At 52.3% G+C, this 23,935-nt stretch overlaps 2 protein-coding genes across 2 annotated transcripts; both read left to right on the top strand.

Annotated features, from left to right (window-relative positions):
* The first annotated feature begins 67 nt into the window (after positions 1-67).
* Positions 68-10,372, top strand: ETFB (electron transfer flavoprotein subunit beta). The gene is made up of 6 exons (XM_020900280.2): positions 68-179; positions 5,788-5,946; positions 6,111-6,269; positions 7,021-7,083; positions 8,762-8,920; positions 10,159-10,372. Exons 1-6 carry the CDS (start codon positions 123-125, stop codon positions 10,327-10,329), a joined length of 768 nt encoding a protein of 255 aa, XP_020755939.1. The 5' UTR covers positions 68-122; the 3' UTR covers positions 10,330-10,372.
* On the top strand, positions 10,360-23,046 carry VSIG10L (V-set and immunoglobulin domain containing 10 like). The gene is made up of 11 exons (XM_020900281.2): positions 10,360-10,481; positions 13,123-13,256; positions 13,337-14,170; positions 14,563-14,856; positions 15,005-15,289; positions 15,549-15,803; positions 16,092-16,370; positions 16,793-17,089; positions 21,008-21,121; positions 21,293-21,447; positions 21,950-23,046. The coding sequence occupies exons 1-11, from the start codon at positions 10,360-10,362 to the stop codon at positions 22,007-22,009; spliced, it is 2,829 nt and encodes a 942-aa protein (XP_020755940.2). The 3' UTR covers positions 22,010-23,046.
* The last annotated feature ends 889 nt before the right edge of the window (positions 23,047-23,935 follow it).

Raw genomic sequence — 23,935 nt, 5'->3', positions numbered from 1 at the left:
CGCCGCCGCGGTTGGCTGGCTGGCTGCACGGGGCGCAGGCGCGGAGGAGGGCAGGGGGGCGGGGCGAGCGGTCAGGGAGGCGGAAGGTGAGTTCGGACCCAGCGGGTCGCCGCGGCGGGAAGATGGCGGAGCTGCGCGCGCTCGTGGCTGTCAAGAGGGTCATCGACTTCGCGGTGAAGGTGACCGGGCCCCCCCCTCCTCTCCCACCTCCCTGAACCCTGCGGTCGTGTACTTCCGGGGTCACGAGCGCCCACCGTATGAGGGTCTTCTGGTACCTCCCGTGTCTGCCGCTCTCCCAAACGTCAAAGTCACATCTGAGAGCGGAGATCACCGAACGGAGAGGTTGTGAGCTTCCTGTCAGAACCCGTCCTGGTTCATTTAAACCCAGCCCTTCTGGGGTCATGACCCCGTCCCCCTGCCGTCATTTCTATACTCAGTGTCTTGAGAACTGTGTGCGGGCCGAGTTACCGTCTCTGTTTCTTACCTGCTGGAAGAGCCGTGGCCTCTAACGCACGAAGAAACAGTCACAGAGAGCCCACTCGGCTGAGAAGGGGCTGAGCCGGGATTCCCAGCCAGTCCCGCTGACTCCTTACCCCAGTTAGTGCCTTTGAACACGAGCCAGGATTTCACTCGCTCGGCTACGTTGCACACTCAGAGGACTGTTGGGCACAGGCAATGTGCTATAATGGAAGTCCTCTGGGAACCTAAAAGCTATCCAGCCCCAGGGCAAGCGAGGAGGCTCTAGCTCGGAAGGGGAATGGTTTGCTAAAGATGAAAACCAATCTGACAAGCTGATGGAAATGCTTACAACCTCCACCAGAAGGGGTGGAGGGCAGAGTCCCTGAGGACCGGGCTTGTCCCCAGAAAAGCTGATCTGGACAGAGGTAAATCAGAGAGACTCCCTCAGACAAAAACCACTTTGTCTCAATAGTTGGCCTGAACCAGACTGAAGGCAGTGACTGTCCATACACGTCTGTCCCCACCTCCCCACCCCCATCAGTACACTTGAGTACACCTCTGTGTCCCCAGCATTGCCCAACACAGGGCCTGGAAGCCTGTCCCCGCATGAAAACTTCAGTGATTGTTGACAGCTCACGTTAAGTGGGTCCTTGCTATGCACTAGGCAGCGTTCTTAGTTCTTGACGGAGATGAACTGATTCAGTCCTTTCATTACCATCTAGATATTATGAATCCCATTGTACAGGTGAGGACACAGGCCCATGGAGGTTCTGTTGGTGGTCGGATCACCCAGCGGGGCAGCAGCAGTCAGGATCAAAAGGTAGCCAGGGCTTCCTCTCATTTCCACCTGACACCCATTTGGCCTAATGACAGCTCTGGCACCATGTGACAAGGGAGTTGCCTCCACCATTTGGGGGGCAAGCTTGTTTTAGGATCCTGCAACCCAATTCTCCTGGTGTCCTCCCCACTCTGACTGTCCCTTTGGGCTCCCATAGCCTCCCTCAGTGTTAGTGCTAGTCCCTGGCCTGAGATGCCTGTCTCACCCATCAGACAGGCTCACATTTGACCCAGCTCTAGGTCTCAGCTTGGGCTTTCCTGGTGGCTCAGATGGTGAAGAATCTGCCTGCAGTGCTAGAGACCTAGGTTCGATCCCTGAGTTGGGAGGATCCCCTGGAGAAGGGAATGGCTACCCACTCCAGTATTCTTGCCTGGAGAATTCCATGGACAGAGGAGCCTGGCAGGCTACAGTCCATGGCGTTGCAAAGAATCGGACAAGAATGAGTGACTAATGTTTTCTTAGATCCCAGCATTGCCCAGCACAGGACCTGACACATGGGTGTCTCTGGTGTTTGTGCTGAATGCGGAAGTGTGGATTCCTTCTTATATGAATTCCTGTCCTTTTTCCAAAGTGTTGGTGCTGCCCGCCCCTCCCACAGTGCCCCAGGGTGTCTCACTGGATGTGTTTGTTAATGTCCCTTATTCAGAAAAAAAGTGATTCAAACAGTGCCAACTCCCTAAGCATCCGGCCAAACCTGGGGCACCACCCCAGCCTCCTTCCTTCACCTCCACAGCCTGTCATTTCTCAGCTGGGTGCCTTCTGCCCTCTCCATCTCTCTGCCCTGCTCCCTCTTCTCCAGCGGTTCAGGCTTCCTCTTCTACCAGAACGCTCAGTGTTGTCTCCTCCCCAGTTCCCCAGTCTCTCCCCTCCAGTTCATCCCTTCCCAGCCTTGGAGTTGGAGGGGGCTTCCTACCCCCAGGGCTGACCCTGTGCCCCCACCATCATCCCATTTTTCCCCAGCTCCCGGAGGTCAAAGTCCCAGTCCCTCAGCCTGATGCTCAGGCCTCTGTGTAGTCCAGCCCTGGCCCCCTGGCCTTCCATCACCCCTCTTTGGTTCCTCCGCAGCTCCAAGCTGCTCAGACTTTCCTGACAGACCAGACTGCTGCTTGCCTTGGGCCTTTGCCCCTGCTGTGCCTTCTGCCTGGGTGCCTTTTCAGCTCCACCCTCCCACCTCTGCTTCATCCCTCCCTTGTCCTGCCTAGTTCCCATCTCATCGATTGCAATAGGGCTAAAGGATTCTATGACGTCACCGCCTCATCCCTTTAGGCTACTCTGATGTGTCCTTGGGCCCTCCCGCAGCCCCTTGGGCTTGGTCTCAGCTCTTCCCACACTGGATTAATTAAGATCCTCTGTTTGCCCATATGTCCACCCCCCCCCACCCCCAGAATGACAGCTCCTTTTGGGGGGGCGGGGGAGGGATTTGCAAGGCCTGACCCAACTCTGTATTTCCAGCATTGCTTCCTCACTTCTGTCCAGACTCAACTTAGCATCACCTAGTCTCTGAGGCCTTACGTGGTCACCTGCTTGGCCTCTCTGTGCCTCGGTTGCCCCCTCTAGCAAGTGGGGATGGCAGTGGCAGTAACCAGCCTCCTGGGCTCTTTGGATGGTTAAACGAGTTAAGGCTCATAAAGCCCTTGGAGGCTTGCCTGCCTGTTTCTGTTGAGGTTTAATTTGTTGCACCTTAAAGAGAAAGCCTGGAAGCTTCACTGAATCATCTCCCTCAGTTTATAAAAACATCTTTATTCAAAAAAAGAAGAAAAGACCATACTGAGTTTGCAGGCCAACCATTGTTTCCTGACTTAAGCAATTTAAGTAAGCAGTGTTTCTGAAGCCTGGAAACAACTCAAGCTTCAAAGGTCTTCCCTGGAGATGAGCTGGCACGGGTCCCCGCTACCAGAGAGCTCACATCTCTTTCTCCCTGGGAGTCAGGAGTGCAGGGCTGGGCATCCTGCCAGGGCTGGAACAGGCTGGGGTGCTCCCTTGGCCCCCGCTGACTACCCCCAGTGAGGCCTTGTACTGATTAGGGGGGCCACTTTCCTGTTTATAAATGGGAAGCGCCTATCTTGAATTTTGTTGTTGTTTTTTTTTAATGAAAGAAAGGGCTTTGGTGTTTTAGTTTCCATGCTGTTTAGTAAGTGACTGATGAGCGGACAGGTGCCCTTGTGAGCAGGCTCTCATTTAGTCATCTGTCAAATACTTTTAATGCACCAGCCATGTGCCAGGCACTATGCTAGGCCCAGGGGATATAGTCAGGACCAAAACGCACGTAAATTCCTGTCTTCATGGAGTTGATTTTTGCTGGGGAGAAGACAGCTCTGACATATGTCCTGTGGCAGGGAGTTGGGCATTGTGACGGAAAGAGACAGAGAAAGATGAGACAGGGAGAGCTGAGAGGGTTGCAGTTTGAGGAAGATGGCCAGGGAAGGCAGAAGGAGGTGAGGGATGGAGCCAAGGGCCTATCTGGGGAAATCCTGTGTGATCCACCCAGTGGAGGTTCTAGTAGGAAAAAAACAAAACAAAACATGGACTCAGTGCATGGTGTTTGCTCCATGGCTTTTTCTGTAAAGTGAATTGATTAAGTTCTAGAGTCTGTGCCCTATTGTTGGTGTCAAGATGACTTTTCCAAAACTGGGATAGGGTTGTTCTTTTTCTCTTTCTCCCCCTCCGCCTTTTAATGTTACCAGTCCCTGAGGCACAGGCAGACGGGGAGACCCCCTCCCCAAATCCCACACTCCCATCTCAGTTCCGTCCTGTGGATGGGAGGAACAGCCACACCTCCCCCACCTCCAGGCCCAGAGAAGCCGGTGCAGGGACATAGTAAGAGAGAGAGTCCCATTTTCCCCCTGGGGTCATGCTGTCATGCCGGATCTGCTCTGTTCAAGGAAAAGAGAGAGGGAGGTCCTGAGCCAGGTTATGTAGGCTCCCAAGCCAAGCTCCTCTGGGCATCTCAGTCTCAGGCTGCAGCCCAGCTCAGTGTCCCCCACTCTGCACCCACTGGAAACCCGAGAGTCCTGCTGGACTGTTCCCTCTCACCGCTCCCCCTCTCTGACCCTGGCACCCCGTCAGTTTCACCTCCAAAGACCTCCAGCACATCCACTTCCCCATCACCACTGTCACGGCTGTCCAAACCAGAGTCATGGCTGATTTCAGTGACTGACAGCCACCTACTCCCCACTTAACGCTCTTGCCATTTTTCCAGTTTTCTCCACCAAGGATCCAGAATGACCTTGTGCAAACTTAAGTTGGACGCACTCACGTCTTTATGCTGTTCTTTGGATCAAGGCCCGGCTCCCTGGTGGGGCCCACTGGGCCCTGGACAGTCATATTCCTTTCCTGTTGCTGCTGTAACTAGTTACTGTAAACTTGTGTGACTCCCAACAACCCAGATTCCTTGTCTTCCATTTCTGGAAGTCAGGTGTCTGCCATGAGTCTACTGGATTAAGTTCAAGGTGTCAGCAGGGCTGTGTGCCTTCCAGAGACTCCAGGAGAGAATCTGTCTCTTGCCTTTGTGAGTGCCTGGAGGCCCCCTGCATCCCTTGGCTTGCGGCCCCTTCCTCTGTCTTCAGTCAGCAGCATAGCATTTTCAGTCTCTCTTCTGAACCCTGACACTCTCTCCCCTCCCTCTTTCACTTATAAGGAACCTTGTGACTCATTTGGGCCCACCTGGATCATCCCAGGTAACCTCCCTTTCTCAGAATCCTGAACATAAGCACTTTTGCATAAGTGCCTTTTACCACGTAGGTGACAGTCACATGCAGGCGACGTGCAGGTGACAATCACAGGTTCCAAGGGTTAGGATGTGGGCATCTTGAGGATCACACCGGTCCAGCCCTTGCCAGCCCCTGCAACAGCACACTGCATTCCCCTTGCCACACCAGCTCCCTGTGGCTCCTCAAACCCCAGGGCCTTTGCACATGCTCCCCCCACCCCTGACACTTCCCACACACTTCACCTCCTCAATGCCAGTTCCCTTCAGGTTCAGCTCAACTTCCACTGCCTCGGGGAATCCTCCCCTGATAGCCTCCAATATCAGACTGGACGGGGCTCCCCTCATCCTGTCTCACAGCTCCCTGACTCCTCCTCCAGGATTCGTCGGGTGGTACCAAAGGAGACTAGAGTGCTTGGGGCCCAGGGCACTGCCAACTGACCACGTGACTGTGGGACAGTTACTTCCATTCGGGGGCTTCCCTGGTGGCTCGGGGTAAAGAATCCGCCTGCCAAACAGGAGACACAGGTTCAATCCCTAGATCGGGAGGATCTCCTGGAGAAGGAAACAACAACCCACTTCAGTATTCTTGCCTGGAGAATCCCACGGACAAAGGAGCCTGGCGGGCTACAGGCTATAGAGTCGCAAAGAGTTGGACAGGACCGAAGCGACTTAGCACGCACACACGTCATCCCCATCCAGCCTGGGTGGAGCTTGGTGTCTCAGCCCCTGCCTCCTCACCTGCTTCCCGCTGACCCTGCCCCTTCCTCTCCTGGCTGAGCAGATCCGGGTGAAGCCCGATAAGACAGGTGTGGTCACGGATGGCGTGAAGCATTCCATGAACCCCTTCTGTGAGATCGCCGTGGAGGAGGCCGTGCGGCTCAAGGAGAAGAAGCTTGTGAAGGAGATCATTGCCGTCAGCTGTGGGCCTGCCCAGTGCCAGGTGCTTGGGGGCCTGGGGAGGGGTGGAGCCCCAAGTCCTGGATCTGAGGGAGGAGGGGCTGGGGCCTGGACCCCTGGGTCTGAGGGAGAAGGGGGCTGGGGGTCTGCACTCCTGGGTCCCCCCACGGGCTAGAAGCCCAGTCAAGCCTCTTCTTTGCCTGGCAGGAGACAATCCGCACTGCTCTGGCCATGGGTGCAGACCGAGGCATCCACGTGGAGGTGCCAGCTGCAGAAGCAAATCACTTGGGGCCCCTGCAGGTGGCTCGGGTCCTGGCCAAGCTGGCAGAGAAGGAGAAGGTGGACCTGGTGCTGCTGGGAAAGCAGGTAGGTGGCAGAATCATGATTCAAACTGACTGAGGCGAAAAAGCAAACTTATTAGTTCATGTAAGGAAGCTTCAGGCACAGCTTGATCCAGGTCCCACATGCTGTACACTCTGTAACTCTGTCTTGGCTTTACTCTCTGTAGCTGCAGGCTCACATCCCAGCAGCCTGAGAGCCCCAGCAGAAAGACAGGAACCTCTATCCCAAGGACTCCAGCAGAACTTTCAGAGCTGACTCTTCATTGGTCCAGCTGGAGTCATGTGCCCATCCTTGAACTAATCACTGGGGTCAGAGATAAGGTGTTCCCACTGGCCCAGATGCCATTCATGTGGTTCCTCTGTGCAACCAGAACCTGTGTGCCTAGAGCGACACCGCTGGAATATTTATAGAGAAGGGGCAAAGACTTTGCATCAGGGATACCAGGGCCCCTTGTGTGCTCCTCAACAAGTGACTGCCTCTCTCGGGGCCTAAGTGAGGGGACGGGGTCATTTTGGACCAGGAGTCAGCAAATTGGTCCATGGCCACCACTGATTTTATAAAGTTTTACTGAAATGCTACCACATTTGTTCATGTAGACACCTATTATCTATGGCTGTTTGTGCTCTATAGGAGCAAAGCTGAGTGATCGTGAGAGAGTTTATATTTTCTACCTGGCCTGTTATAGAAACGTCTGCCAGCCTCCTTTCCAAAACAAAAGCCCAAATGGTTCCTGAGAAACCTCATCATTGTACAATCTTCTCTCTTCTCCACTCAGGCCATCGATGATGACTGTAACCAGACAGGGCAGATGACAGCCGGATTTCTGGACTGGCCACAGGTAAGGCCAGAGTGGGGACCATCTGCTGAAGGCCTGGGGGCTCAGAACACAGCCACCCCATCTCTGCCCTTCTGGAGGGAGGCAGGTGTGAAGCTGGACACCTGCTCCAGTGGGCAGAAGTGGGATCGACAGGCAAGACTCCAGGCCTCCTCTGGGCCTTCACGTGCCCCTTCCCCATCCTGCTACTCCTCAGCCACATCCAACTCAGCCCTGCCCCAGGGCCTTTGCACTTTCTGGTCCCTCAGCCTGGAACAAGGTTCTCTCAGATCGCCTCAGGGCTTTTCACTCACCTCCAGGTTTCTCAGGTTTCACCTCTTCAGAGAGGCCTACCTTGCCCACCATCTATGAGATATGCTCCCTCTCCAACCCCATGAGTCCCATTCCCGCCTAATAGAAATGCAAATGACAGGAGTTATTTAAAATTTTTCACAGCCACATTCAAAAAGTAAAAGAGGCCAAATTTATTTCAATCTTATTTTATTTCACATAATATATCAAAATATTATTTCAACATGTCACAGAGAAAAAATATTGGGTACATTTTTGGTTTTTGGTATGAGGTTTTTGAAAATCCAGTGTGTATTTTATATTTACAGAGTATTTCAATTCAGATGCTCAGTTTCTATCAGAAATATTTAGATTCCTAAAACTTATTATTGAAAAAGTAGATTCACATGCCCAAGTTGTTCTAAACAGGCTTAAATAACCATCAGATATCCTTATTTTCAGCGGCATTATTGAGATAAAACTGACCTGTACAATAAACTGCACATATATAAAGTGTTCAGTTAAGTGAACTTTGATATGTGTTACACATATATTATACACCCATGAAACCATCACCACAGTTATGGTAATGGATCTTGCTTATTGGTTTTAAAATTTAAATTAACTAAATAAAATGAAAAATTCCATCCACACCTCAGTGGAACTAACCACATTTCACGTGCTCAGAAGCCCCATGTGACCAGTGGCCACGGTGTGTTTACTTGGTTACTGGTGGTCTTCACTGTAGGATAAATGCCCCCAAAGTCAGAACCTTATCAGTTGTGTTCATGGTGTATCTTCAAGAGCAGGCTCATGGGACATTCCGGGTGAGACCTGAAAGATTTGTCTAGTGAATAAGTGACACAATAGAGAGAACAGATTGGTTAGACAGAGGGTGTGGGTCACATCTGGAAATGGTGATTCAGGACCAAAGGACCCAAGAGCCTTGGGCCAGGGGGTGTGTGCTATGTGAAGAAGGCGGGGCCCCAGAGGATGTTTTGAGGATCAAGGTACACATGAGGTTCTGTTGTCAGGAGGTCTGAAAGGGGCTCTTGGGGACAGAAAGATGGGTAAATGAGACCATGACATGAGCCTTGAACCAGCCTGGACATGTTTTTGAGCCTCTCCCTGCCTCAGTTTTCCTCATCTGTAAAGTGGGATAATAGCACTTACCTCGTAGAGTCCCTAAGACGATCTGATGACTTAATACATTTCAATCACTTGGAACAGTGTCCCATACTCAATACATGTTCATTGTCATTAAGAAAGGGAGATCCAGTGGGTAGGTTTAGGATATTAGGAACTGTACCCTGGGTCCCAAGAAAGACACCCTGCCCTGGATTTTTGAGATCCCTCTCTGTGACTTCCTTAGTTAACCTCCCCTGTGTTCCCCCACGCTGTCTCTCCCCAGGGCACATTCGCCTCCCAGGTGACACTGGAAGGGGACAAGATCAAAGTGGAGCGGGAGATTGATGGAGGCCTGGAGACTCTGCGCCTGAAGTTGCCTGCTGTGGTGACTGCTGACCTGCGACTCAACGAGCCCCGCTATGCAACGTTGCCCAATATCATGGTGAGTACTTGGCAGAGGGGCCACTTGGGGGCTGGGAAGGGGTGGGTGCTGCAGGCCCCATGCCTTCCTGGTGGTCAGGTGGGAGGAGAGAAGACCCAAGGACATCTCCAAAGGAAGGGGCCACCTGGTGAGTCTGGCTGACAGAGGGTTCACTGAATCATTTCTGCCAGTAGTGAGAGTTCCGGGAGAGGGTGTTGTTTTGGTGAACAGGGCAGGTTTTCTGGTCACCTCAGCCAACAGAAAGGCTTCACTGGACAATAGGAAGGGTTACCCGTCATTCCAACATATGGGAAAAGTTCATTGTGTAATCTTAGCCAGTTAGATCATCTTGGTTCATCAGGGAGGGTTCTGCTGGTAATCATTACCAACAGGAGAGAATCATTTAGGCCATCGTGACTAACTAGGAAGAGTTCATGGGATCTCTTGGCAAACATGATGAATTCACTGTTCATCTAGATTCTAGAATGGGTTCATTCTGTCATCTCAGCCAATAGGAAGAGTTCTGTGTATCATCTCAGCCAATAGGGAGGGTTTAGTGTGTCATCTCAGCCAATAGGAAGAACATCGTGGGCCATGTCAGCCAATAGGGTGCGTTCAATGAAGCATCTCAGCCAATAGGGAGAGTTCATTGTGTTTTCTCAGCCAAACTGGAGAATTTAGCATGTCATTTCAAGTAATAGGGAGCATTCAGTTTGTCATCTATCCAACAAGGAAGGTTCATTGAGTCAGCATAGCCAATAGGTGAATTCAATGAGTTATCTCAGCCAATAGGAAGGTATTAATGTGTCAACCCAGCCAATAGGGAGGGTTCGGTGAATCATCTCAGCCAATAGGATTTTAATATGTCATCCCAGCCAATAGGGAGTTTTTAGTGGGTCATTTCATCTAACAGGGAGGGTTCACTGAGTCATCTCAGTCAGCAAGGAGAGTGCAATTGGTCATCTTGGCCAAAGGTCCATTGATTTATTATTGCCAGAGGATGACTTTTCCAGCCCTTTCCAGCCTTCCCACCGTGGTTGACTAAAGGGGGACTTCCACAATAGGAGGGCTCCCCAGGGTATCCCAGCCAGCAGGAATTGTCCACACCAAGTGTGGCCCTGTGCCCTGGCCAGTGAGCAGATCCAGAAGGGTTCAGCCAGTGAGAGTGTTTCTACAGATGTGGCACCCATGGAAGGGGGCTGCAAGAGGGTGGGCAGGGGCTGGAGCAGCCCTGTGAAACCATGGCCTCTCGAGTGCAGAAAGCCAAGAAGAAGAAAATCGAGGTGATCAAGGCAGGGGACCTGGGCGTGGACCTGACCTCCAAGATCTCCGTGATTAGCGTGGAAGACCCGCCCCAGCGCACGGCTGGCGTCAAGGTGGAGACCACAGAGGACCTGGTGGCCAAACTGAAGGAGATTGGGCGCATCTGAGCCCCTTTTCTGAAACCCAGCAATAAAACCATGACTCTTCCTACGTCTGTCTCTATTAACTCATTCCCCAGGAATCCATTCATTCATTCAATGAACATTTACTCAAGTCTCCCATGTGCCAGGTCCTGTGCTGAGCGACACTGGGGACCCAGGTGAGTTATATCAGGTCCTTGCCTGTGAGAAACTTCCGTGTTGAAGGAGGGACAGACATGGGTGCCTGGCCTTTGCTGAGACTTGGGACACAAGAGGGAATGAGGCTGGAAGCTCTGGTCCTGGGTGGGCAGACAAATAAGCAACAGATAATCCAAACCTAGGGTGGGGATGAAGAGCTGCATCCTGGAGTCAAGAGACAGTGATTTTAGAGCCTCACTCTCATACTTAACAGTTGTGAGATTTTGAGTTCCTTCCTTCCTGTCTCTGATGTTCAGTTTCCTCATGTGGACAATCGAAACAGGAAGAGCTTGGTATGGTGGTTAAGGGCCTGGTTAACCCAGGTTCAGCTCCCAGCCTGGCCAGTCCCTGGCTCTGGGAGGACCTTTGGCAGGCTCCTATTCTCTGAGCCTGGGCTTCTTGCTCCATCAAGTGGAGTCAGTAATGATACCTGTTTTCTGCTTGTTTGTCACGGCATAAGATGCATGCTAAGTCACTTCAGTATTGTCTGACTCTTTGCAACCCCATGGACTGTAGCCTGCCAGGCTCCTCTGTCCATGGGATTTCCCAGGCAATAATACTAGAGTGGGTTACCATGCCCTCCTCCAGGGGATCTCGACCCAGGGATTGAACCCAGGTCTCCTGCATTGCAGGCAGATTCTTTGCCACTGAGACACCAGGGAAACCCATCACAGTGTAACAAACCTCTCTAAAACTTGATGGCATAATTAGTTTTACCTACAATTACTTTGCTCATAAATCTGAAGTTTAGGCAGGGTTCGGCAGGGACAGCTTGCCTCTTCTCCATGCAGCATCTCTTTGGATGGCTCTAATGGGAAGTCCAAGATGCCCCAGTCACGTGCCTGGCAAGCTGGCTGGGGCTGTTGACTTGAGCTGGCTGTTGGCCAAGAGCCATGATACCTCTCCGTGGGGGTGATTGAGCTTCCTCTCAGCATGGCAGCTGGCTCCCAAGAGGGAGTGCACCACAGTACAGACAGTGGACAGTGCCAGTCTCTCAAGGCCTACAGAAACACACAGGGCCACTTGTGCTGTACCCTCTTGGTACAACAGTCCCAGAGCCCACCCAGATCCTAGGAAACGGGGCATAGGCCCTATTTCTTAATAGAAGAAGTGTGGCATTTGTTGACATTTTAAAGCTACAAAACCTACCCCATGGGATTTTGAAGGGTTAATTACAATAGCACCTTCAGAACCATACCTGACGTGCAGAAAATGCTCACTCTGTATTATGACCATTATCATTAGGATGGGGTGGTGGGGGAAGCTCTCAGGAGGAGTGAGCAGCCTGGCCGTCACAGACTAAGCTCTTCCCCCTGCCTGGGCATCCTCCAGCAGGTCCCTTGACGTCTCCGAGCCACAGTATCCTGGTTCATAAACACTCAGCTCATAGAGCGTTTAGAAGGGGCTCTGGCTGATAATGCCTAAGAAGCATTTTGCATGGTACCCGACCCATGATAAGTGGGTAATTATTATTTTGGTTCCTAATAAGGTGAGACTTGAAGGACAAGTTGTGGTTTAGCTAGGTGGGAGGGGGTGGGGGAGTGAGCCAGAACATTCCAGGCAGAGAAAACTGTCTGGGCCAAGGCTGGGAGGGGAGAGATGGGCTGAAGAATGGTGGGGTGTTCAAAGAATAAGTGCTGGAGGGGAAAAGGAGTGGGTGGCTCTAAGTGATGCAGGACCTGGATGTTCGGATGAGGAACTTGGTTGTCTTCTCAGGGCAGGTGCTGGGGAGCCATGGGAGGGCTATGAGGGTTGGCTGGGGTGGGAGCAGCTCTGGGGTTAGAAAGACTTGAGGACCATCTGGGGATCCATGGGCTGGAGGGAGGAGGCTAGGCAAGGGGGCAGAGGAAGAAGTCAGGGCCTGTGCTGGGATCATGCCAATAGAGAAGAAGGGATGGAGCAGAGAGATTCAGGGGACCAAGGGGGTGGTATGGGATCTGGAGATTGACAGTAGTGAGGGCAAGAGGGGCCGGAGGAAGGCTTCCAGCATCCCTCTAGAAGGTGGAGCTGATTGGAGATGGAGAATGCTGGAGGGTGGGGTTAGAGGAAAGATCCTAAGTTTAGTGGGACAGAGGGTGTGTGAAGGTCTAGGGGTCAAGGAGACACAGCTCTGGGTCTCAGGAGATTTGATTGGGTGGAAGACAGCCACTCAAAACGCCCCTGAGAGCAAAAAGGGACAATGGAGAGCAGAGGAGGAGCAGGATCAGATGGGTATTTGAGGCCTGGCAGGACAGAGTGGACCAGAGGCCAGGAGGCTGCAGAGGAAGAAGACCACAGCCATTAAGACGTTGGGAGGTGGGGGGGTGGGCGGGGGCTCTCTGAAAGGGCGTCTCACCCTCCTCCAGGCAGTCTTCCTGGCTTCGCCTCCCCTGCCCCTCTCCACAAGCTTGTTTCCAGCTGGGACACTACTAAGTTTCCAGCTGGGACTCCACTGTCACCATCTTCCCCGCCACCCCCACCCCACCCCCAGGCAAGTGGTGAGTGCAGGGGTCAGGTTAGGCACCCGCCCCGAGATCGGACCAGCTGATGAGGACAAATAAGGTGGGGTTGGTGGCTCAGCCACCAGATCCGGGTGGGGGATCCCGGCACCTCCCACTACATCTGTCTTTCTTCCCCGCCCAGGAAGCTACCAGTCCTGTCAGACTTGTCCAGCCCCAGAGGGATCAGTGCAGGCCCTGAGTCTTGCTCCAGTATCCTCGCGGGTGCGGCCAGCAACATGGACACCTCACGGGCTCTGCCACTCCTCCTGCTCCTGGGTAAGCCCCCGACTCAGCCGGTTCCCCACCTGCCCCCTTTTCTGCAGCCCAGCAATACCCTCCCCTCCTCTCCTTTGCAGCCTCCGGAGTAGAGGTCCTCGCCTTCCAAGCCTCTTCTGAAATTCAGAGAACCAGTCTCTCCTTGGACCCAGAAAGCTCTTCCCAGGGCCCGGGTGCGAAAATTCCCTCCACCCATCCCCCCAGCTGGAAATTCCCAGATCAGACGGCAGGCTCAAAAGTCTCCACGGATACCCCGGTTTCCAAATGGTCTCCCAAGGGGCTAAATTTGAACGATTCCTTCGGGTCCAATATTTCTGCTGAGAGCAAAAATCTGAATCTGGAACCCTTCTCTGGAATCCCCAGTTCCACTGTATCTCCTGACACCTTGGGTTCACAAGTTGCTGCCCCAAGCTGGGAGCCTTCCTTGTCTATTAGGACCCCAGCTTCCAGCATTTCTGCTCACGTCCCCGATACTAAAGTCTCTGTGGAGGCCTCAGCTTCAAAATACTCCCCTAAGGATGGGGATCTTGAGTTCTCTGCCCAGAGCCTGGGTTCCAAATTGTCCTCAGAGGCCCATGCGGGGACAAGCTTCCCCCTGCAGGCGGGGGAGCCTCTTGCCGTCTTGGTGGGGACCACCATCCAGCTCCGGCTGGTTCCAGTCCCCAGCCCTGGCCCCCCACCCCCTCTAGTAGTTTGGCGCCGAGGTTCCAAGGTGTTAGCAGCGGGGGGCCTGGGGCCAGGGGCCCCTGTGACTAGCCTGGACCCCGCTTACCAAGACCGCCTACAATTTGACCAGACCCAAGGGCGCCTGGAGCTCACCGCTGCTCAGCTGAAAGATGCTGGGGTCTACACAGCAGAGGTTATCCGGGCCGGGGTCTCCCGGCAGATCCGGGAGTTCACGGTGGGTGTGTATGGTAAGTGGGCTCTGAGGTTCGGAGAACTGACCATGGGGCCTTCTGGTGGGCAGGTTGCTGTTGTTCTGCGGATGGGTCCTGCCCAAGAGGACACAGACAAGGGAGAGGACTCCTGGGTTGGGAAGAGGCAGAAGAGGAGCTGGGGGACAAGGCTGATGCTTGAGGGAAGTTGGACCTGGGGACCAAAACTCCTGGGGGCGCTGACTCCTGAGTCCCAGAGAGGAGAGAGTTGGGGACTCTGTGAGAAGAGGATTCTTGGGGCTAAGAGGAGGGCTAAGACCGAGACTCAGCTGGGCCAGGTCCTGGGTGTAAGAGGTGGCAGGGACTGGGTCTCGGACCTAAGGGCCGCAGGGACTGAGAGCCTAGTCCTGAGCCCGTGCCCCCTCCCCCAGAGCCCATGCCCGAGCTGTCCATGCAGCCCGAGGCTCCGGAGACCCAGGAGGGAGCAGCGGAGCTCCGGCTGCGCTGCATGGGGTGGGGACCGGGTCGCGGGGAGCTGAGCTGGATGCGGGACGGACGCGCCCTGGATACAGTGGAGTCTGCGGGAGCCGAGCCACCGCGGATCCGCGCAGAGGGCGACCAGCTTCTTATCGCGCGTCCGATGCGCAGCGACCACGCCCGGTACACCTGCCGCGTCCACAGCCCCTTCGGCCACTCGGAGGCCTCAGCCGACGTCAGTGTTTTCTGTGAGTGGGGGGACGCCTCGGGTCGGGGACACAGATCTGAGGGCTCAGGCTCCTAGAGTCCCTAGGGAGGACGTCCAGCCTTTGGAAATCCTGGGGTGGCCCCAGATGACCCAGACCTTCGCGGTTTCAACCCCCTTCCTCTGCCTAGATGGCCCGGACCTGCCGGTCATCACTGTCTCCTCGAACCGCGATGCCAATCCCGCACTGTATGTCACCGCGGGCAGCAACGTGACCCTGAGCTGCACCGCCGCCTCGCGGCCACCGGCCGACATCACCTGGAGTCTGGCTGACCCCGCCGAGGCCGCCGTGCCCGCCGGCCCGCACCTCCTGCTGCCCGCGGTCCGGCCCGGCCACGCCGGCGCCTACGCCTGTATTGCCACGAACCCGCGCACCGGCAGCCGCCGGCGCTCTCTGCTCAACCTCACCGTGGCTGGTGAGCGATGCAGGGCAGGAAGCAGGGGCGGGGCCATCTAGGAGGGGCGGGGATGCCCGGGAGAAGGCGAGGAGCAAGGATGGCCAGTGGCTGTCCACTTAGCCCCGGAGTTGCCAGAAAGCGAGAGGGGTTTGCACGAGAATGGGCGGGGTCAGTGCCTACAAGGCGGGGTCAGGTGAAGAAGAGGAGTGAAGGGGCTGGGGTGGGGGGAACGGGAACAGAGTCGACTGACCCCTTGATCTCTCTCTTTCCTCCACAGATCTGCCTCCTGGGTCCCCTCAGTGCTCCGTCGAAGGGGGTCCTGGGGATCGCAGCCTCCACTTCCGCTGCTCGTGGCCAGGTGGGGTCCCTGCCGCCTCCCTGAAGTTCCAGGGTCTCCCCGAAGGCGTCCGGGAGGGACTGGCGTCCTCTGTGCTCCAGGCAGTGGTCCCCGCCCACCCCCGGCTCAGCGGCGTGCCCGTCACCTGCCTTGCTCGCCACCTGGTGACCACGCGCACGTGCACTGTCACCCCGGGTGAGAGCCCCTGGGATTTCCTTACTGTTTCCCCCGAGGAGGAGGGGCTGCTGCTTTGCTCCTTTAGGACCCGAGGAAGGGGGATTTCCTGTTTTTAACCCTACAGATGTTTGGAGGTTTTCTCTATACCTCAAGCAGGGGCCTGTCCAAAATTTCTTTCCTGGACCCACCAAGAGAACTGACACGTTCCCAAGATCTTCCTCTAGTGGCTAAGGTGCCCTATTAGATTCACCGAAGGGCACAGGACGCCTTCTTTGACTTTCTTGCTCGGGTTTCTTCCGCCTGCAGAGGCCCCCCAAGAGGTCCTGATTCATCCGATCGTGGAGGAGACAGAGTCTGGGGAGGCAGAGGTAGCGCTGCTGGCGTCTGGCTGTCCCCCACCTTCCCGAGCTTCCTGGGCCCGGGAAGGGCGGCCCCTAGCCCCAGGAGGCGGGGGACGCCTGCGGCTCACCGAGGACGGGCGGAGACTTCTCATCGGCAACTTCAGCCTGGATCGGGACCTGGGAAATTACTCAGTGTTGTGCAGTGGGGCGCTGGGTGCTGGGGGCGACAAGGTCACCCTCACTGGTGAGTCCCATTTTCTCCCAGAACCTCTCTTCTCCCCAACCCAGGAGACTGAGGTTCCAGCCAGTTCCTCCCTCACACCTAGGGCTTCAGGCCCCCAGCCCCTCCTCCCTTAGACACAGAGATCTTGGTCCTGGGCCTCCTCCAACCCCAGACTCTAGGACTCCCACCCCCCAGATCCCTGATCTCTCACAGAATCCTGGACCCCAGTCAGTTCTTCCAGGGAACGCTCAGACCTTTGCTCCCTCAGACCCAAGAGTCCAAGCCCCCAGTCTCTTTCTTTCTCAGATCCAGGAGTTGGGGTCTCCAGACCCTCTGCTTCTAGGACTTAGGAGTCCAGGTCTGTGACCCCGTTCCTTTCCCTCTTGGACCAGTGAATCCAGTTTCCACCTTGACCCCCCGTTCCAACCCTCCCCGCCACCCAGGACCATCCATCTCCTCGTGGAGGCTGCAGAGAACCCGGGATGCAGTGGTGCTGACTTGGGATGTGGAACGCGGGGCCCTGATCAGCCGTTTCCGGATCCAGGCACAGGTGGAGGGCCCTGACCCTGGCAGAGCCATCGCCTCCAAGGACTGGGTCTCCTTGCTCATCCTGGGGCCTCGGGAGCGGTCAGCTGTGGTGCCCCTCCCTCTTCAGAACCCTAGGACCTGGGTCTTTCGTATCCTGCCCACCCTGGGAGGCCAGCCAGGGACGCCCTCCCAAAGCCAGATCTACCAGGCCGGTGAGTTGGAGCCTTTCTCCTGGACTTCCTCCTCTCAAGTCTCTTTAGTTGGCTCTTCCTTCTTTCTCTGCGTTAGTTTCCTGGGGTTTCCGTAATTAGATGCCTTGAACTGTGTGGCATCACACAGAAATGTTCAACAGAAATGTACTCTCTGCCAACTCTGGAAGCCGGGAGTCTGTGCAGGGTCATGCTGCCTCTGAGACTGTCGAGTTTTGTTTTGTTTTGTTTCCTGTACTGTGTGTTCCTTGTGGTACATGGGCTTCTCTTGAGGAACCTGGGCTCTAGAGCGTGTGCGCTTTTCTTTAGTTGTGACCCACAGGGCCTAGCTGCCTGTGGCATGTCCCCTGACCAGGGACCGAACTGTGCATCCCGTCTGAATAAGGCAGATTCTTTTTTTTAATTAATTTTTAAATTTTTACTGTGCTGCGGCTTCATTGCAGCCCACAGGCTTAGTTGTCCCAAAGCATATTGTATCTTAGTTCCCCAGTGAGGGAGCGAACCCACATCCCCTGCATTGGAAGGTGAATTCTTAATCTCAGGACCCCCAGGGAAGTCCCTGCCTCTGAGATTCTGGGAAGAATCCTCGCTTGCCTCCTTCTAGCTTCTGATAAAGCCAAAGTGAAAGTCACTCAGTCATGTCTGACTCTTTGCGACCCCGTGGACTATATAGTCCATGGAATTCTCCAGGCCAGAATACTGGAGTGGGTAGCTGTTCCCTTCTCCAGGGGATCTTCCCAAGCCAGGGATCAGACCCAGGTCTCCTGTATTGCAGGCGGATTCTTTACCACCTCAGCCACCAGGGCAGCCCTCTATCTTCTGATAGTGACCATCGGTCCTTGGCATTACTCCAGCCTTTGCTTCCAGCCTCCCACAGTCTCCCCCTCCTCCCTGTGTGTCTCTATCTTCCTGTAAGGACACAAGTCATATCCAATGTGCACCCACACTCATGATCTCATCTGGACTTGATTGGCTGAATTGTGCCTCCCCATGCAAAAGATACAGTAGCCCCTTTATCCTCGGTTTTGATTTCTGAGGTTTCAGTTACCAGGGGTCAGCTGCGGTCCGAAAATATTCTATGGAAAATCTCAGAAATAAACGATTCATAAGTTTTAAATTGCATGCCTGAGTAGCATGGTAAGATCTCATGCTGTCCACTGCATCTCGCCTGGGAAGTGAGTCATCTCTTTGTTCAGCATATCCTGTCTGTTAGTTACTTTGAAACTGTCTCGGTTGTCAGATCAACTGTCATAGTATGTCAGGGCTTGTGTTCAAGAAACGCTTATTTCACTTATTAATGACCCCAAAGGGCCAGAGTAGTGATGCTGGGAAAATGTAGATACCTAGGTTTTGATGCTATCCATGACTTCAGGCATCCACTGAGGGCCTTGGAGTGTATCCCCTGCAGATAAAGTGGCAGGGGGACCTACTGTATTCTGACATCCTGACCCTCAATATGTGTGAATGTGACCTTATTTGGAAATGAAGTCTTTGTGTATCATCTTGATTACATCTGCAAAGACTGTATTTCCAAGTAAAGTCACATTCACAGGTATACTGTATCTTTTGGGGGAGGAGACAATTAGTAACACTCTCCAACTTCCTTTTAAAATTTTTTACGTATTTAGTTAGCTGCATTAGTCTTAGTTTCGACACACAGGATCTTCATTGCGTTAGGCAGGATCTTTCGTAGCAGTGCACAGACTCTCTAGCTGTGAAGCGTGCAGGTTTCAGTAGTTGCGAGTACTCCCAGCTTCTAAAGTATTGGATGTGTCCATCTTTAGCTCTCTTCTCCACCTATATTTCTCACCAGTGTGGCCTTTCCTTTCTCACTGACTAAATATCATCAATACTCAGATGACTCTCAAATGTCTGATCTCCAGCCCAGACCACTGAACTCCAGACTTGAAGAGCCACCTCCCTACTTGACATCTTCACTTTGAATGTCCATCTGACATTTCAGACTTTACATGTCCAAAACAGACCTCTTGATGTTTCCCCAAACTATACCCTGCCCACTCCCCTCCTGTCAACTCTTCAGTCTTCCTATCCTGGAAAATGGCACCACCCACATGCTGACATCACCTCTGACATCCCAAATATCTCAAGAGTCCCATCGTTTCCTTCCAAAATGCTTTTTTTTTTTTTAGTTTTAAATTTTTGAGGGACTTCCCTGGTGGTCCAGTGGCTAAGGCTCCATGCTCCCAACGCAGGGGGCCTGGGGTTCGATCCCTGGTCAGGGAAGTAGATCCCACATGCTACAACTAAGACCCAACACAGTCAAAGAAATAAATAAGAACAAATATTATTTTAAATAAATAAATAAATTTTCAATTTTTCAAACTATGAAAGTATGATAATACATTTACAGGAGACTTGGAAAATACAGAACAAAGTTACACATAGTTCAACTATATGTTGCAGTTATTTTTTAAGTAGATAAGATATTTAGCTAGAGTTTCAATATCACACTCAAAAATTAATAGAATGTATAGACAGAAAAGTAGAAGAATATAGCAGATCTGAAGAGCACTATGAGCCAATCCAACATAATTAAAATTTACACAATTTTCACACAAGAGCAGGGTACAAGTTCTGTTCCAAAATGCTTTCTTAATCATCTGCTTCTTTCCATCTTCACTTCTACATTCTGGTCAGACACTACAGTCCTCTCTTGCCTTGACTGCAGTAGCCATTTTCCTGGTCTCTTTATGCCCCCTCTCGCCCTCCTACAGTCCATCCTCCAAGTAGAAGCCAAAGTTATGCAAATCAGACCAGGCTGCTGCTGCCTTGCTTAAAAGCCTTTCATGTCCAGGCTCTGGCCCTTATTAATCCCTCTAACATCAACCCTTACCTCTTCCACCTTCATTCTATATCCTCCACCCACCCTGGCCTTCATTGAACACAGAAAACCCTTTCCTGCTTCTGAGTCTTGGCATGTCCTGTTCCCTCTGCTGGGAACACCTTTGTCCCCCTGTTTAGCATGCCTGGGTCCCTATTCCCCAGGTCTCTGTTCAAATGTTACTTCCTCGAGGCCCTTCCCTCACCAGCTTTTCTAAATGTCACCTCCCCTTCCATTATTTCTATCATTTGTTGTTGTTCAGTGGCTAAGTCATGTCTGATGCAACAGCATGGGCTGCAGCATGCCAGACTCCCGTCCTTCACTATCCCCAGGAGTTTGCTCAAGTTCATGTCCACTGTATTGGTTGATGCCATCCATCCATCTCATCCTCTGCCACCCCATTCTTTTGCCTTCAGTCTTTTCCAGCATCAGGGTCTTTCCTGAAGAGTAGGCTCTTTGCATCAGGTGGCCACAGTATTAGCACTGCAGCTTCAGCAGCAGTCCTTCCAATGAATATTCAGGGCTGATTTCCTTTAGGATTGACTGGTTTGATCTCCTTGAAGTGCAAGGGACTCTCAAGAGTCTTCTCTAGCACAATTTAGAAGCATCAATCCTTTGGCGCTCAGCCTTCTTTCTGGTCCAACTCTCACATCTGTACATGACTACTAGAAAAACCATAGCTTTGACTTAGGGACCTTTGCCAGCAAAGTGATGTGTCTGCTTTTGCTCCTGAAAGCAGAGACATCAAAAGCAAATTTCTATCATAGCACATTTATTTTTTCTTCTGAAAACAATCTGTAATTATGTTATCTATTTGCACATTCATTTCTGATTTCCTCCCTAATATTAATATTAACCCACAGGACAGCAGGTATCTTGGTTTGCTCACCAATGGATCTTCACCACCTGACAGAATGCCAGCCACATTACAGTCATTCAAGAAACATTTAATGGACTGAGGGTGTGGGGGTCTCAGATTCCTGGGTTCTGACTAGCGGAGGGTTGAGGTAGAAGGCTCAGGAAACAGGTCCAGCTTTGGTTCCTGTTCTCCTTATTCCCTTTCTCTTGGTTTCTTCCAGGTTCCACCCTGGGCCCCGGGGCCATCGCTGGCATCGTTCTGGGGTCCCTACTAGGCCTGGCACTCCTGGCAGCTCTTCTCCTCCTGTGCATCTGCTGTCTGTGCCGCTTTCGAAGTAAGTGGGAAGCCCACCCCTGGAAAGAGTCCCACTGGTTCAGCCTCTGAACCAATCAACAGTTACCTCATCCAATCCACCTTCCACCCAGCTTCCTTTGCCATTGACTGAATGGGCATGTGGGTACAGTCAATCAAGTGTTCCCATTTCTCTTCCTCATCCCTTTCCCAGGAGAGGCCTATAAGAAAAAGAAGCAACCCTGCACATGGGCCCCTGTAGCCCCCCAACCGGAAAAGAAGGTGCAGAGCGTGACCCCAGTGCAGACCCCACAGCCTCTGCCCCTCAAAATACCGTTGGAGAACCCTAGCCCAATCAGGGCTCACCCAGTGAGTATGGGTGCCCCAGGGTCCTGGAATGGGGGTGGAAATTTTTGTGTTTTAGTCAGGCAGAGGAGATAGTCAGAATTCTCTTTCTCCAGCTTTTTTTGTTGGTTCAGAAAGTTGATAGATTTTTCCCCCTCTTTTTTTTTTTTTTTGATACATAGAAGTTGGACAGGACTTTCCATCCCATATATATATATATATATATATATATATATATATATATGCATGAAATTCCAATTTCTCCAAAACGCCTTCATTCATTTCCATAAAAATTGGCAAAACTTCCATTTTCTCTCTGAAGTGGGACAGAACATCTCTTCCCCATAAAATTTGAGTTGTTGTATGCCTTATCTCTCCCAAGGGTGACTAGACCATTTTTCCCCCTTGCAAATGGAGGGAACTCAGTTAATTTTGGAATGGTGCCAGCTAGCGCTGGGAAAGGGTGAGTTATGGTCACATCAGGGTAACTCTTGTGGTCATCCCCTGTCCCTCTTCTCTCTTCTAGGCCACTGGCGTGCCTCCAGGTGGGGGCCCCAAAACCGTTCGGGCAGCCACACAGGTGTGAGCAGAGATGTGACTTGCTCTGTGCAGGACTTGGGGGGCGGGACTTCCTATTTCGCCTCCGTAGCAGTCAGGGACTTCCTGTCCCGCTGTGATTGACGGTTGGACCTGGAAAGTGGGACTTCCCATCTCCTTCTCTCAGCGCCCAAGAAGACTCTCCCTGTATTTATGCAACTAAGGAGATGGGACTCCAGGGCTGGGAGACTCCTGCTAGCCGAACAGTGTGGTTTGTACAGCCTTCAAGTGGGCAAGGGTCTGTGGCAGCTGGGCAGGGCGTGCTGCGGCTGGAAGCTGGAGAGGGTGCCCTGCCTCATTCTCTGGAAAGGTCTTCCTATATCGATGTTGGCCTCCTCCAGGCTACGCCCCATCCAGCTCCCAGAATCTTCATCTTAAATCAGATCACATACCTCTTCTCTTTAATCCCTTCTAGAGCTGCCCATTGCCCTTCAGATATTGTTCAAGCTCCTCATTGTGACCTTTGAAGCCTTGTGGTTTGACCTCTGTTGGCCGCTCTACCCTCCCCTTACAGAAATTTCACCCCTGCTTTTCTTCATCATACTTTAGTTTGCCTCCAGGCTTTGCTTCTAGAGTATACTGCACCTAGAGCAGGATTCTTTGCTCTGCATCATTAATATTTCGAGTGTAAAGGGAACTGTTACCATCTTAGAGGACCCTTCTCTAACCCATGACCCTAACTTGCCTTGGCTGTGAATTGGGTCCTAGAGGCTCTGAACCTCCTGCTTCTTGTATGTAAATATGTAATTACTTGTTTAACCTCCAACTTCCTTTCTAAACTGAGAGTTCCACAAAGGTAGAGACTGTGTCATTATCAGCAGCACTTAACACAGAGTTTGGCACAAAAACATCCATAAGTATTTGTCATCTGATCAAATGTCTGGGGCCAGTGAAGTTCAGGGCTTGCTGCTGCTCTCCCCAGCAGGATGACTTCCTTTTCCAATTGAGTTTCTCACTGGAAATGTAAGGAATGCTTCAGTGAAGATTATTTTGGCTATAAGTAATAAAGTAAATGATGGCAAGAAATATGGAGGTAGGTAGTTTCAGTGTGGCTCAACAACTTAGTGATACCATCAAGTGTCTGGGTTCTTTGTGTCCTTCTGCTTTGCCACCTTCAGTTGGTTGGCATATTGTCTCAAGTTACAAGCTGGCTGCTGCAGCTCCAGGCATCACATCTTCACACAACTGTATCTAATGACAAAAGGAAGGGAGCAGGGTTCCTTTCCTGACATGAATGAGGGAAAAATTTTGTGGAAGCCTGATAGCAAACTTCCCTTAAATCTCATTGACCAAAAGCTGGCTATATCACTGTGACGGAGGCTGGGAAACAAAATATCTCAGTCTGTGTCATGGAAGGTGGGCAGAGATGAAAGAGTAAACAAATAACTAAAGCATAGGCAACTGTCTATCTTGGGAGGAAAGGATGTGAGCCGTTCTGGCTAAATTTGGGTGTGAAAGAGGACTTTGGAAAACAGAGACCTTGGATCTTTTCAGAAAGGTGATGGCTGGAGTCTCTGGAACCTCTACATCTCATCTGTCAGTGAGAATTTTCATTTCCTTTATAATCACTAGAAATTGAAAACCTAACATGAGTTGGTTTAAACATACATGGAACTTTATTGCTTATGTAAGTGAAGGTAGGCATCAGGTAAGTTTTGATCCAGTTGCTCAAATGATGTCATCATGGACTCAGTTTCTCTAGACTTTCCACTCTGCATTCCATGGCGTTTCTATCACTCAGGCTCCATGTATTGTCTTCCCCACCAGTGCTATCCCCATAGACCCAAGATCTCTCCATGTGATGGAGAATAGACATCCTGCAGATCTTGACTTCATACCATTGAGCCACATTATCCTAACAGAAGAGCAGCTCTTCCTGGGAAATCCACACTGCTCTGGTGTTCATTCTCTCGTT

The sequence above is a fragment of the Odocoileus virginianus genome, chromosome 20 (genome assembly GCF_023699985.2).
Source record: "Odocoileus virginianus isolate 20LAN1187 ecotype Illinois chromosome 20, Ovbor_1.2, whole genome shotgun sequence".
Taxonomy (NCBI): Eukaryota; Metazoa; Chordata; class Mammalia; order Artiodactyla; family Cervidae; genus Odocoileus; species Odocoileus virginianus.
Note: the sequence above shows the minus strand (reverse complement) of the source record. Positions and strands in the feature narration are given on the sequence as shown.

Excerpts from the sequence above, each read along its gene's own strand:
- ETFB (XM_020900280.2), top strand. The coding sequence starts at position 123 with ATGGCGGAGCTGCGCGCGCTCGTGGCTGTCAAGAGGGTCATCGACTTC. Across the intron at positions 5,947-6,110 it reads GTGGGCCTGCCCAGTGCCAG|GAGACAATCCGCACTGCTCT; the intron begins GTGCTTGGGGGC and ends TTTGCCTGGCAG. Across the intron at positions 8,921-10,158 it reads CAACGTTGCCCAATATCATG|AAAGCCAAGAAGAAGAAAAT; the intron begins GTGAGTACTTGG and ends TCTCGAGTGCAG.
- VSIG10L (XM_020900281.2), top strand. The coding sequence starts at position 10,360 with ATGACTCTTCCTACGTCTGTCTCTATTAACTCATTCCCCAGGAATCCA. Across the intron at positions 13,257-13,336 it reads GCCACTCCTCCTGCTCCTGG|CCTCCGGAGTAGAGGTCCTC; the intron begins GTAAGCCCCCGA and ends TCTCCTTTGCAG. Across the intron at positions 15,290-15,548 it reads GCTCAACCTCACCGTGGCTG|ATCTGCCTCCTGGGTCCCCT; the intron begins GTGAGCGATGCA and ends TTTCCTCCACAG.